General features: G+C 49.2%; 1 protein-coding gene across 2 annotated transcripts in view; it reads right to left on the bottom strand.

Annotated features, from left to right (window-relative positions):
• Positions 1-4,757: 4,757 nt before the first annotated feature.
• The window catches only part of PLXNA1 (plexin A1), a 112,585-nt gene continuing 102,570 nt past the window's right edge, over positions 4,758-14,772 (bottom strand). For both annotated transcript variants that reach the window (XM_058422169.1, XM_040076033.1), the window contains exons 28-32: positions 14,578-14,768; positions 13,740-13,909; positions 11,841-12,053; positions 8,705-8,855; positions 4,758-5,314 (exon numbers count right to left, since the gene is read on the bottom strand). In XM_058422169.1, coding sequence (XP_058278152.1) covers positions 5,219-5,314; positions 8,705-8,855; positions 11,841-12,053; positions 13,740-13,909; positions 14,578-14,768 — 821 coding nt within the window. In that variant the 3' untranslated portion in view covers positions 4,758-5,218. The remainder of the gene's footprint in view (positions 5,315-8,704; positions 8,856-11,840; positions 12,054-13,739; positions 13,910-14,577; positions 14,769-14,772) is intronic.

The following is a 14,772-nucleotide window of genomic DNA, read 5'->3' as shown; positions in this document are numbered from 1 at the left end:
TAAGATAGAAAAACAAGATCAAAACAATCTTTGTTGTATTGATGCTATGGCAAAAAGAGTAGATGTTTGATACCTGCCAATGTTCTTGCTGGAGAGTAGGAAAACTGCAAGAGAAAATATGAGAAACATCCAGTTTATACACTAAATGCAGAGAAAACATGTATTCAGCATCCACAGTACAATCGGCCCTACCAGCCCAATCCCTCAGAAGATTGGCCCCAGGGCAGGAAGAGGTTAAGGAAACAATAAAAAAAAAGCCAAAGAAGCAGCCTAATTTGTGTGACCCTGGTCTGTTTGCTGGGTTCCTGCTGAGGAGCCTTGGCCCTGACCCCACACCCCATGGACTCACCCCCTCCTCTCTGGGGATGTCTCCATGTCGGGCCATGGCCCCCCGACACCGCTGAGGTAGGTCTCCCCTGTGAGGAGGGGGCTGAGGTGACCAGCTGCTGCCCTGGGCTTCCTCTCCAGAAAGTGCTTCACTTTGGGACCCTGCAGAGACTACAGTGCAGTTCGGAGGTACCCAGAGTTACAGGATGACATCGTTTTAAAGACAAGGATCAGGAGCTAGAAAATACCAGGAGCTGGACAAGATTCCTCTGCAGTGTGCAGAGCCTGCAGAGACACGACTGCAGCATCACCACTGTGTACTTCCTCCCAAGCACTCGTGCTGTCACCCCGTTATGTGCCTGTGGGAGGAAGGGCCAGGATGCCCGAGAGGTAGAAGTGAAGCTGTCCCAGCTCTGGTCAATTCCCCTGGATCCCAGTGAGTGGCAGAACAGTCAGGCAGGTATCGACCTCTCTGTGCTTGCAGTGTGGCAGGTTCAGCTCCTCTGCATCTCATCAGCAGTTCTGAGGAGTCTGAAAGGCAACATGCACTGTATTGCTGGCACATCGTGATGCTATTTTGCATCACATCCCTCTGGCACAGCCACGGATTTACTCACTGCTCTCAAAGCTGCCTGCTCCATGCACCCACACCATCCCCCAAAACACAGGCATAACAGCAGCTTTAGCAAAAATGTTTAATCTCTCCTTGATGCATGTGTTTATTTACAAGTACTAAATCTGAAGAACATTAAAATAGGAAATAGCAGGATATTTACACAATCAAAGGGCGCTTGACCAGCCACACTGGCCTGTTGCTTCAAGTCTGAAACAATCACAGAAAGGGAATCAGGACTCCAGAGTGTGATTTTCCGCCCCCCCCCCCCCCCTTTAATTTTCTAAAACCATTAGCATTCTCTGCCTCTCGCCAGGTCCACCTTAGGTTTCCCCCTGCTTTCTTAAAGGACAGCTTGTTGTGCACTTCGGTCGTGTGAGCAGATGAGCCTGGGGGGTCCCCCACCTATCGCCCTGCTCCCAGTCCCCAGGCTGGGGCCAGCTCTGGGTGTGACGTGGGGCTCCTGCTAAGGGGGACACTTCCAGGCTGGACTGCACATTTTTTAACCCCAAACTGAAGCAAAAGGCAATGAGAGCAGGGAGAGACCCCCTTGCTTGCAGTGGTGGGGGATCAACCTGCACAGTCCAGCTGCCTCCGGTAGGAGGCCAGAGCATGAGTGCCTGGAAACGCAGTCTCACAACAAGGGATGCTTCTCCACCTCACCCCGTTCTGGGGCATGTAAGCCAGCAGTAAGAGAAGCCTTGCGGATGCTTCCCAGCTTCTCCACACCTTTCCCCCTTCCGAGGCAGTGTCTGACAGGGCCAGTTCTGACCCCACCAGGCTGGTCAAGGGAGGGTGGGCAGCTGCCTGGCATACTTAAGGACGCTGGGCATCATGCAAAAGGCAAAGGTAGCACCAAGAAGCGCCAGAGGCTGCGGGCAGCACTGCAGTGCCCACCTCGCTGATGACCACCCTCCCTGTTAGGAGGCAGCAAGGAGATGCCCAAGAAGTGGGGAGCTGCTGGGGCACCCTTTGGTGGAGCAAACTACAGACACCCCAAAGTTCTCCAGTAGGAAGCCAAGAGAAACCCATCACTAGGATCTCACTACAGGCAGTCACAGCGTCACCAGGGGGCTGGAAGGGCCAGGTCACAGCACAAGGGGAGCTCAGAAGGCAGAGCCACACCATGGCACTGCCAGCCTACCCAGCATGACCTCCCCAGGGGCCTCTCTGCTGCCCAAATCAACCTCAGACCCACCATGACCAAAAAACGCTTCTGTCCCTCCAGCCCAGCTGAGGGAGCACCCACAGCATCAGTGCTGGGAAAGCAACAGGCTAATAGACCTCAGCAATTGGCAGTGCTTCCAGCCCTCTTCGTCAAAAGGGAAATTTTCAGGGAGATGCTCTTAGAAACACATCTCCATCCCCTCTCAACCACCACAAAATGCATGTGCTTGGCTCCCTCAACAGCAACCAAAGCTCCCCAAGACACTCTTACCACTGCAACAGGCAGACCCCACACCAGTCTTGGACAGAGACCTCAAAGCCATCGCTCCCCTTCCATCGCACCGCAGTGACCACTGATGCACTGGCACCAAAGGGAGCTGCGGGAACCCCTCCATCCCACCACAGCAGCAGTGAATTCTACAAAGGGACCCCCAGAGGGTTCTATCCCACCACAGAACCCAGGGAGATGCTGGAAGCCAGCAGTGGCCCCAGCACAGGGCACACAGCTGTCCTTTAAGGCCCTCCAAGTACCACATTTGAGATGAGAATCTCTGAAGTCTTTTTGCTGTTTGTTTTTTTTTTTTCTTTTGGATGAGAAAGTGGCAAATTAATTTCAAATTAAAAAAAATAGGTAACAGGCCTAAACAAACCTCTAATATTCAATACTCGCAGTTTCTTTGTTTTATGGGTTTTTTTCTTCTGTTTCTTAAAAAGATCAACTCAGACTAAAATCTAGCACAGTCATGCAACAGCCCACAGCTCTCAGAAATCCAGCGACAGCTCAAGGTTTGTAGGTTTGGGAAACAATTATAAATTCTTTTTCAAACATAGTTTTGCTGTTGTGGTTGGATTCTTTTGTCTCTTTTTTTTTTTTTTTTTTTTTTTTTTTTTTTTTTTTTTTTAAATCAGCATCTTCTCTCCTTTCCCTCCTTATTAAAACAAAACCAAACAAAATTACAACATAATGAGAGACGTGCAGGCTTCAAATGATTGTTCAACATGGTGAGAAAGGCTTGGAAGTTCCTTCCAGACCATTTGGTATCCATTTTTAATTTTTTTTTTTTGAAGTGGTTGCTTTCTTTTAACTGGCTGTGTAAATTCACCTCATTTTTATATTGGTTCAATTCTCCTTCAGTTAACTATACAGCACCCCACTGGGGCACGAGAATTAGAATGTAACCACATATATATATATACACACTTTTATTTTTTTTTTTTTTTTAATTAAAAACTTCATTATTTCTCCCTCTCCCCCCCTTAACTTGCAATTTAAGGGAATGGACAGAAATCAGCTGGGCTTCTCTCCACTTGGATTTTGACAGCCATCCGCATCCGGCACACTGTAGTCCCGTGTGCCGTGGCCTGGGCAGTGACAGGAGTTCTCAGTACAGAAAAGGAAAGGGTTTTGCTTTTTTTGGGAAGTTTTTGGTCACCTGCTGCCATTCAGGGCAGCATTCAGCACCTTTTCATCTCTGGAAAGCACAAACCCGCAAGGAACTGAAATTTCCAAGGGGGAAGCTGAGGGAGAGACCTCAGGTCTCCAGCGAAGCCCTGTCAGGGCAGAGGCAGCAGAGGGGAGATGGGGTGACAGCAAGGGGAGAAAGGGGGAGAAAGAAGGAAAAGACAGAGAAAGAAAGGTCAGTTTTGGGTGGAAGGTCCTGCACACGTTTGGGCTCCCCAGGTGGAAGAGCAAAATGACAGGCCCACGGCAGCCTGAATCCCAGTCCCTCCATGGGCTGGGAACACAGTGGGGTTTGCCAGGGGGATCCCACTCAGGAGTGCAGAGGGGCTGCCTCCCCTTTCAATGGGGATCTGGTCTCTTCCCCTGCGTCAGCACAAAAAGATGATGGGGAAAAATAAACATAAAGGGGCTTTGTTAAGGTGGCCCCAGTGCCAGAGAATCTGCCACAAAAAGCCAGGCTGGCTCTCCATCAACCCTCCTCGACAGCCCTCAAGGCCCGCCAACCATCCTCCACCCTGCATCATCCCAGGACAGGCAGGAGCAGGCAGCACCGCCCAGACCATCCCCTGGCCCCCAAACCGGGAAAACAAGGACAAGCTCAACAAAACATCAACAACCCCTCAGCAATCACCCTGGAAAAGAAAAACCAGCCTTGGGATCTCCCTTCCTCTCTGATTTTGACCTCCAGAACCACTCAGCAGCATTAAAATAACAGCATCTATCCAGCTAACGTAACTCCCAACTTTTTTTTCTTCAATTTTTTTTTTTTTTTTTGCACTAAACAACATTCAAATAAAACATGGCACAGAACATATTTTAGAAATATCAAAGCTCAGGGATTTCTCCCTTTCCTGCCCACCCCTAAAGCCCCAACCCCCAATCTCCACAGCATCAGTCCTTTAGCTTATCTCTTAAAATCATTTTTGTTAGTTCGTTGCAAAAAATTCAGAATATTTTTTCCCCTCCCATTTTTTGTTATATTTTTTTTTTCCTTTAAATTAAAAATTTTGTTTGTCTCGTGTAAATTGTGCAAATATAGCAGTTAACACTAGTGGCAGAAGGCCAGAGAGAGAGAGAGAAGGGGGAAGAGACAGAAAAAGAGAGAGGAAGAGAGGGGGTGGACAGCTGGGGGGGAAGGAAGGGAGAGCAAGTCAAGTACAGTAAAAACAGGAGCCCGCCCACCCTCCCTTCACCAAAGTAACATCATCCCAAGGCCTTCCTAGAAAGCCCCGCGGTCCCAACCCTCCTTCCTTGTGGGCTCAAGGGCTCTGCCCAGGCAAGGGATGCCCAGCAGGTCCGCGGGGCAGGCGATCCCCTTCTCCTCCGTATCCCGGCATCGCCTCTCTGCAAGGTCCCTGCTGCATCCCGGCTGGATTGGGGGGTTTGTCTGTGGGTCAGGGAGTTCTAGCGACGCTGCTGCTCTCGTCGGGATTTGTGGGTTTTTCCGCTAAAGCGCGAGATTTCCGTGTTTGTCCGTGGGAAGCGTGCGGAGGCGCGGCGGCTCCCGCGGGCCCGGCCGGTCCCAGCCCCGAAGTCTTGTGCCCGCAGCTGCCGCTGGCCGGTCCTTCCTCCCTCCCTCCCTCCGTCCATCTGTCCATCCATCCGTCCTGTCGCCCCCGCTGCCGGACGCTGGCGCCGCCGCTGCCTTCTCAGCTGCTTAAGGCCATTGTGTCGATCGCCTGCTCCAGCTTACTGCGCAGTCGCTGCCTCCGGGCCTGCTCATCCTTCTCCAATGCAGCTAAAATCTGGGGAGAGAGGGGAGGATAGAGGTGAGCAGGTACCCTCCTACCCAAAGCAGCTCCTTGTGGCCCGCTGGCTCTTTGATAGCCTCAGGACATGGGGATGTGGCCCCATGGGAAGTATTCTTGTGCCCCAACAGGGCCAAAGGAAGTGTGAGCTGAAAGACACCACCGTGAGGGGTGTCATCCACAAACTGAGCCCACTGGGACCCCCAAAGGGTCTGCAGGAACACCAGGGACCTGCCTGACACTAATGAGGAGCCAACTTGCACTCGGAGAAATGAAAAAACATAGTCAAACATAGGGTGAACCCCAAATCCAAGCCAACAATACCTTCCCACCACATCTGTGACTCCAACAATCCTGTAACACCTTATGGAAGCAACCCCTTAGGGGTTGTGTTTCAGAGACCACCATCAAACTATGAACTGGTTCCACGTGCACAAAAACACCAAATCCACAAGGCTTTAGCTGCCACCAGTGTTAAAACCTGTCTCATTTCATCACAACTGGGGGGAAGTGGGGCATTGAAAGGGGAATCAGATAGATGCACCAGCAAAGCCTGGGAGCTCCCAGTCCTGTTCAAGGTGTGCACCCATAGACACCTGAGAATTACTTTCCTTCCTTGAAATCCTTTCTCTAAACAAGCTGCTGATAAGGATGACAGACTGCGAGCTGGAGGAACAGTCCCCTGCCCTGGGCTAGATGTGACGGCAGCCCCAGGGCTGGGGAAGGACTGGCAGCAGCAGGAAGCTAGAGAACAAGACTCAGAGTGGGGAAAACAGAGAAACAAAGTGTAAAACAAAGCAGTCAGGAATCTCATCTCACTAAAATTATGCCAACAGAGCAGAAAAGATTATTTAAAAAAAACAAACCTGACAAATCTCGTCTCCTTGGCGGAGCTAGTTGAGAGAGCAAATTTTTTGCAATTATATATCAAGGCATCCATCAAACGGGACTTGATTAACCATTTCATTGGCTGCATAATTGGAAACAAACTGTTGTGTAAATAATAGACTAACTAGGATACAGGCAAAGTCCATCAGGAGCCCTACAGGTAACTTCTTAATGGGGAATCAGCTCCCTTTGATTAAGAGCTGTTGCACTGCTAGCATGTTTTGAAGAGGCAGGCAGAGAGTGCTGAGGAACACTCACCACACTGCCACAACCAGCCTCTGGCCACCGAGTCTCCCCCACGCTTTTCTGGGGCAGGACCAGGCTGGCCCCTGTATCATGGGGCAGCAAGAGATGCCTGATGGGGAGTCTGCTCCCAAAGGAAAAGGGAAAGCTACATCTGGGCACTGTGGTTTCCCAAGGAGGGGAAAAATCATCAGCAAGAGCTGGACGCATCTGATTTACCTCCCCTGGCAGCAACAACGCAGGGCAGCAGCTGGACTGGCAAGAACTCATAGATTCTGCCACAAATCCGCTACTGGGGACACTCCCCTCCATCCATCTCCACGGATGCTCTCAGCCCTCATGCTACACACAGAGTAAAATACCTACAGTGACACACAAAAATCAAAACCCCACATGCCTGAAAGGTGCCTAGCTGGAACCAAATGAGACTGGTCACAGAAGTGAAGGGAAGCTTATTCCCCCTACCTGCATCCTCTGCTTCTCCCAACCAGAGAGCTGTATTCTGGAATGCTGAGGTGCCAGATGATTCCCAAACTGCCCATGCATTTATTTACTCCTCTCTTATCTCAGCCTTACGGAAAAAATGTAGTCAAAGAAAATCTGTGCTGAGTGTAGAGAGACCCAGGTTTGTCACCTGATGCAAGGAGCCAGGACCACTGATTACCAAGATGCAAGTACCCAAATGAAAATTAATTATGATTTTCATTCAGAGCCAATGACAGCATATTATTGCACTGAACAACAGGAAAAATTATTCTCTCCCATTTTGCATCAAAGAGGGTGCAATCGGGCTGCATATAATTGTGCTTAATGAATGAAAACAAACAAAGGGAACAGCTGCGATTTATTAATCCCATTACAAATAATAAAAGAAGTTCCTGAGAGCTGTGAACACACTTGTGATGCTCAGAGAGCGGGCAACAGCAAGACACTCAACATATGTCAGGCTGCTGTTAGCAGACAAGAAGAGGACCTGTGCCCTTAAAGAGCAGCTCATTAATACCACAAGTTCATCTCTCACCATGCTCTCACTCAGGGCTTGGAGGATTTATCTAAAGATTTATTTATTGTGAGACTTTTAGCCTGGAGGAAGCAAGTGCTGGATGATGGCTCAGGGATGATAGCTGGACCACAGCAAATCTAGATCTTCCAGACTGCTCCACTTTCACTCTCATGGTAGCCACAGAACTGTATACAAACTGTATACAAAACCCCAAAACCCCTTCATGGCCAACCCATTAACCAGAGCAACAGGGGCCTCTGGGATGCACCATCCAAAATCATCTAAGGACTGGCATAGAGGTCCCACCAGCATGGTCTTCAGTACATGGCCACCAGCTGCACAGTGACCACCACACAGCATCTTCCAGGAAAGCCAGGATCTCCTCCTTCCTCCTGTAAAGCACCAAGTTCCACAGGATACTGGCCACCACAATCTCAGTGCTGACCTTAAACCCAGGAGCCAGTTCTGCTACAACCTGTCCATGGACCCCTTAAATTCACACCTGAAAGGGGCACTGGGAAAAGCCTCTTGGGATTGCCGCAGGGTATAACAGGGACCCCATTTCCTCTCCTGGCTTTGAGTGGGAAGATGTTCTGGCACTCTGTCACCTAAATGAGCCACCATTCAAATATAGTCATCAAACCCCTTTATTGGGACAATAAAACCTGCACTACCATGCTATGTGTATAAACCTATATTTTACTGTAGTTACATATTTTATTGCTTTAATAAGATGTAGGCTGTGGATTTGAGCAGAGTTTTGAGAAATTATTTTGTATAAATTACAACAGAGGAGTTCTTAACCATCCTTACTGACATTCACAAAACAAGCACTGGAGAGGCCACCACATCCTTTAACATCCCTGGGGAGAGGAGCCAAACACCATCTCTACAGTTCCACAGCACTGGTACCACCATGGTGCAGGATTGGTGGCAGTGGATAGGGGAACCACGCTGAGATAATGCTGGGAACCCTGCAGCCTTATGGAGCTCATGTGCCAAATGTGCAGAAAAATAGGTGTTTCCCATATTACTCATTGCAGAAAATATGAGGAATGAGCACTGTCCACTCCAGCTCCTGACTTCATGCCTCCCAAACCTTTCCTCTTCCACCAACCCAAGCACAGACATGGAATATGTTACTATTCCACATTTCACAGTGTGTTTCTATAGGAAAAAGCAGGGGACTGCAGAAGCAACAAAAAAAGACTCAAGTGGCAGCTCAGGCCTGACTCTGCCTCTCCACGTCTTACCTCATCCTTGTACTTGGTGATGTAGGAGTAGATCTCGTGCAGGGCGCTCATGCTGTTGAACTGGCTGAGGTGTAACCGTGACTGCTCTGCCAGGTATGCACTCATGTCCTGGTCACTGATCGCTGGCATTTTAGCTATATCTGCATAATATCTGTCAGGGAGGAACAGAAGAGTGGGTCAGAAATAGGGACAGGCAGGAAAAGATGGGTCCCCGCCACAATGCTCACAGAGAACAGCCACTGGAAAGGCAAGTGAAGAGCATCTTTACTCCAAGCAGTGACATACAATCACCCATATAACACTGCTCACCAAGAGGTCTCTGAGCACTCCATGGAGCAGTCAGCACTGTTAGGAATGTGGTCCTGATGGAACAGCATCCAACTCAGTCCAATTCTGCTCACCATGCTGGGAAGCCAAACAATGTTGCTCTAAAGGATTTTCTACCCTCTCCTAAACAACACATTTTTCATCCTTGCCATCCAATTGGCATGTTTTGCCACCAAACCACATGCACCAGGACCCTTCACACTTGCAGCAACATACAGGGTTTCGGGTTTTGGGTTTTTTGACTCTCCTAAGGTCACTATGTCCCTAAAGCCAACAATGTCCCTTTGCATTCAATTTAGTATTTGGGGTGTGAACATATTACAAGGTGACATCCCGCCCCTGCAGCGATACACATGCTGTGGTAGTGGAAAAACAGAATATCCAACAGGATGTTCATCACAACCCTGAGAGGACAAAGCTGCAGCATCCCATTACAGCAGGAGAGTTACACCAAGCAGACACACCAGTGGAACTGGCTGCTGAGGACTTTTTGAAACCCAGGGTTGCGTCCACAGGCCTTGTTTTAAAAGCAACCCACAGCAAACGAGCTCTGGCTGCTCCCAGGGAGCAGTATTACCAGCATTTCCACCTGGAAACACAGAGTGCCAGCCTCTCTCAGGTTTGCTCTGCTCCTCGTGACTCCTCATTCGGTGAAGTTTCTGGTACAGTGATTAGCATCATTAGTGTCATCAGATGAATGCTGAGATGGAACACTGCTGAAGCACTTGGATAGGAGCAGATGGCAGCAAGACCACTTGAGAAGATGAATATGAGGATCCACTCCATCTCACTGCACTGAACTCAGCTAGTGATAAACTACTTGGGCAGTTTTTACAAAGAGGCTCATTCATACCCAGAAAATAATGCAAGAGAATTTCTGGATGCTGCCGGGAGAGCAGTGGTTTGAGATGAGAACCTCTGACTAAACCAGGCATCTCCTACACCCCTAGAGAGATCGCCTCAGAGTGACATTTCCTAAAGCAGCAGTTTCAAGTTCCAGGTGTTCTCATGACATATAGGATGGGAAGAAACCATCATTTTTCAACACAAGTGCGCATGGCTCACATGGACCAAGATTCCAGTCACACCATCCATTTCCAGAGGACACCTGTGACCCAGCAGTAGTCCCCTTGGGTTTCCCCAGCTTTCCCACTTCCTGAGCCCTTCCCTGTGCTATTCCTGCCTCAGACTGGCAGGATGCCCTTTTTTCAGTTGGTTCCTGAGCCACAGCAGCAGACAGACCTGTTGTTGGGACTGGCAGTCCCACTCAGCCACCCCCGCACCGCTCCCAACCCTCCTCTGCAAAGGTTTGTGACTATGACTGTGCCAAAAGCCAGAAATGCTGATTATGTCATAAATCCCTGCAGCAGAGGAACAGTAGTAGACATAGTCACCCCCTGCACAGGACATCTCTTCCCCCTGCTCATCTGCCTCTAAGGCCATACAGGAAGTAAGCAATGGCAGGAACACCTGTCACCACTGAGATCTCCCACCTCCTCCCCAGGGATGCAGAATGTCTAGATGAATGTTTAACTCTGAAACTGTTTCATACCTTTTTTCTTCCAAGCACATACACAGAGATAAATATTTTTGTCCTAGAGATGGCAAAGTCAGAGAAATTCACCTTACGAAGCTCACGATGTTCTTATGGGACACCATTCCAAAGCCCCATCAGCCCCACACAAAGAACTTCCTCCTATTACAAAGCAGCTCACGTCTCATCTCAGGCATCATATTTCAGGGGCACCTTTCCTTCTGATCCAAGCCCTACCTTCCTCGAGGGAAGACACTTGTCTTTGTACTTGCCTGCAAAATAGCAGGCATGCCAATGGTGCAACAAAAATGTCTGTGTACAAGCGAGTACCCAAGGATGATTTAGGCTATGTAGCTCCCCCCTTACTAACTAGAGAATATGACATTTACTGTTGTCTGGACATCCTTTATCTAGTTCACTCCGTATTTGGTCAAGATGCTGAAAAAGGGCCCTCACTTAAGAAAAACTTCTTATTTAGCACAGCACATCATCACAAAGGAAAAACTGCATCAGCAACCTGAAATTCTGCCATTTTTTAAATTTTATGAAGTTCCACTTCTCAAGATGGCAACATTTGAACTGTAGCTCTATTTGGAGGGCTTTGGAGGACATCTCCTAGGTTTCTCTCCCAAAAGGATAAAGCTAAACACAGCATTATGCCTGAGTCAATCAATTTGCAATCAGTCTCATTCAAACCCCGAACCTTTAACACTACATTAATTCAGCAGGACAGAGGGACATCTCTCCTCAGCTAACAGGGAAGGTGGAGGGTGTTGGAAGGTGTCAGGGGACCTGCTCCTCTCCCTGCTGCTCAGCACAGAGACAGCAGCCTGAGCACTGGGAAATGAAAATTTTCAAGCATTGCAACAAAACCTGTCGGTAGTGTTATGGTACAAAAAAGGCACTTCTCTAGTCCAAGGCTGAGTTCGCACCGCTCTTCAAAAGCAGTCAAGCCAGGTGTTAGTAATTCCCTAGTACAGACCAAGTTTTGACAGCAGAAAACATCAAACAGCCTAACAGTGGAGGTTGCTTTTAGCACCCCTTAAGCAAGTCATAGATGGCTCCTCAAAACAGTCATTCCGAACTCATTCCAGGAGGCAATCATGAGAAAGCATCATCCTCCAAACAAGATGATCACCTTCTGCAAGGATTAGTACAGTCTTACTTCAGTCAGCTACCAAGAGGAGCCCTCCCAACAAGCCACATTCCCACATCCTTGAGCATCCACTGCAAGACTCCCAGGCAAAGCAAGAAGCTATTGCCAAGTCTACTCACCTTTCTACCCAGCTCTTGTAGTTGGGGATGTCCTTGGCATACAGTAGTTTGTTGGAGGGAGAGTCCTTTCCTAGCTTGTGCTCAGAAGTTGAGCAGGAGTCCATGAATGTCTGAGCCACCACGGATAGGCAGGCATCAGTAATACTGTTCTTGTGAATGTCGAACACAAACTGAGGGTTCTTAATCACATTCACCCAAAAACGTAGAGGTAGACTGAGGGATGAAGGAAATAGGAGTCAGCGCCTGAACCACACTCTGCAGGGCAGCTGCACATACATGCACCTCCATTTGTGGAGAAGGAGCTTCCCATGACCCAGAACTGGGTAGGTTGCTTTTCCCAGCATTCCGGGGATGCAAGCATCCTGGGTAAATGGACATTCCCCCCTGCCCACCCCGACAAGGTCGCATTTCTCCGTGAAGAAATTCCTCAGCTCTGCCATCATGTCCAAAGGCAAACCAGGGCAGTGCAGATCTGTGGTTTCTCCAAGGATCCACTCACAGTGAAGAGACCCTGCTGAGCCCATGGGTCAAACCAGACATGGTCCCTTTCTCTTACACTACTAATCCCTTTGAAGGTGCTGTGTGGCATTTCATACATCTCCCATGTCAGAGGAGGGAGTTTGCTGGACTCCTCAAGGGACTCATTAGTGCATTTAACACCAGATGAAAATTTAGGTGGCTTCAGATGCTGGAAATAAAGCTCTCAGGTGTAGAGACAGCAGGTCTCCTGGTGAGCCATTGACTGGTTGTTTGCTGCATACTGACACACATGCCACCCTCCATGGCTCCCCTGCCCAATCCTGCTGCCCCTCTCCTCTCCCAGGAGAGCCACAGAGCCTCCTCCATCAGAAATCTTCCTTGGTCTGTCATCCCCCAGCACCTACACTCAGTGAATGCTTTTATCTTAAACAGAACATACTTTGTTCCCCAGGACTTTCCTAATGAGGGTACTGGGCGCATGTACATATTTCATTTGTGAAGGGAATGGCCTGGAGAAATTAGCTCCACACTTCGAATTAGCGCTCAGAGATAAGCACAGGCATTAGTATGCAAGAGCCTGCATGCCCAGCCCCTGAAGAGTGGGGCTTTTTTCCTCCCTTGCCTTTCACTCCTTCTTTTAATATAGGAAGCTGAGTTATAAATCAGTTCCAAGCACTTCCATGCTCTCACATTTAAAAATGTTTCTTTTCCTGCCCTGCTAATTGCAAACAGTTACTGAACTACACAAAAGTGATTTGGCTGCCATTTAACAAATGCCAGACATGGGGAACATACGTACCCATCTCCAGTCATGGTAAAATCAGAGAGATTAAATCAGTGAGGCAGCAAAAATGAAAAATGCCAAAGGGGGCTAAAGAGCCAACACCTGTCAGAGCCCCAGCCCTAGCACGGCACCCAGGAGGTCTCATGAGCTGCCCCGCCCCAGTGTTCAGCCAGGGATTAGCAGAGCAGGGGCTGGCTCTGCGGGCAAGGGCAGGGAGGATGTGCATACAGATCTGTGCTGACTTTGTTAGGGAATGGCAGAGTGACAGCCAGGAGTGTGGAAACACCTTCAGGACAGCAGAGATGAGAATTGGGGCTGGCATCCGTGGAGGAGCCTGGAGGACAGAGAGGCCAAGGTGAGATGGGAACGGAGCTGCTCTGGCCCTCAGCGACTGCAGCCATCGGGGGGAGCGTGGTGCTTAGGATCTGGGGAAGGGCTGAGGGAGCACTACATTCCTGGGATTTTTTTCTGCAAAGGAAGGCATGTAAGTAATTTACCCACACCCTAAATACAGAGATATGGGCCTCTCTTGTCCTGGATCATTTCCAGGTACATATTTCTGCTCCCTGTGGGAGGGCTTGGAAGCCTGTGATGTTATCAGCCCACCCCCCCAGCCCACTGTCCTTCTCCATTACCAGTTACTCTTCCAGGTGTGCCTGACATCATAGTCATTGATCTGGTGCTTATCAGCTTGTTCATCCAGGAAATCAAACATGTATTTGATGGCGAGGGGCAGTGCACTCCCACGGTGAGCTGTGCTAAAGATGGTCTCAAACAGGTCATCCACAAATTTCTGCAGGGTGCCCTGGGGAGGAGAAAGAGAAAAGGGCTGCTCAGCAACACCCTGGGCCAGCAGAGAGGTGAGTCTGTAACTAATGATCAGCCTCTAAACCAATTTCACTTCTATTCCTACACCTGAAAGAGCAGCACAGTACAGTCTGTGCAACCCTACTGGTTCTCACTGGTTTATACCGGGGAACAGACACTGCAGTAGTAACAGATCTCCTTCACTGTATGATCTGGCATGATAAAAGTATACAAAGTAAAACACCATACAAAACAAAATGTGCTGTGTGCGCTGAAGGAAGTGGAACACGCTGCCATGCCAAATGCCTGTGGTAATCACCCTTCCCACATCACCAGTTCTGCAGTTTTATCTCAAACACCAAAGAGGCATCTATCCCAGGGCATCTCTGCTTTGCAGACCAGAAGCTGCTCAAGGATACAGGGAACACTAAAAACACCAAAAGGTGCAAACAGCAAATAGGAAAATCCACTCAGGGGATATTCACCAATGGTTTCAACACACAAACCCTTCACTTCCAGCTCAGAAAAGAGACCAAATGAGGACCTCTTCCTGTGCTAGAGCAAACAAAAAAGCAGTGCTTACCACTTTCAGACAACCCAAACCACTACCCTTCCCCACTCAAGATTTCAAAAGCCAGGCATCAGCTCTGGGTCTCTGGGCCATACCTTGGTGGCTAACAGACGGGTCAGGTAGATCTCTGAGACCATCTTGCTGCCTCGGTCACCCTCCCGCTGGTCCATGTGGTCGTGGTTTTTCACCAGATGCCAGAGCTTTGTGCCGCTCTCCAGGTCGGGGGTGATCATGGGGGTCCGTGAGCGCAGGCTGTCGGGGCTGCTGGCTGTCCTCAGCATGCTCTCTGC

The sequence above is a fragment of the Hirundo rustica genome, chromosome 12, assembly GCF_015227805.2.
Source record: "Hirundo rustica isolate bHirRus1 chromosome 12, bHirRus1.pri.v3, whole genome shotgun sequence".
Classification (NCBI taxonomy): Eukaryota; Metazoa; Chordata; class Aves; order Passeriformes; family Hirundinidae; genus Hirundo; species Hirundo rustica.
Note: the sequence above shows the minus strand (reverse complement) of the source record. Positions and strands in the feature narration are given on the sequence as shown.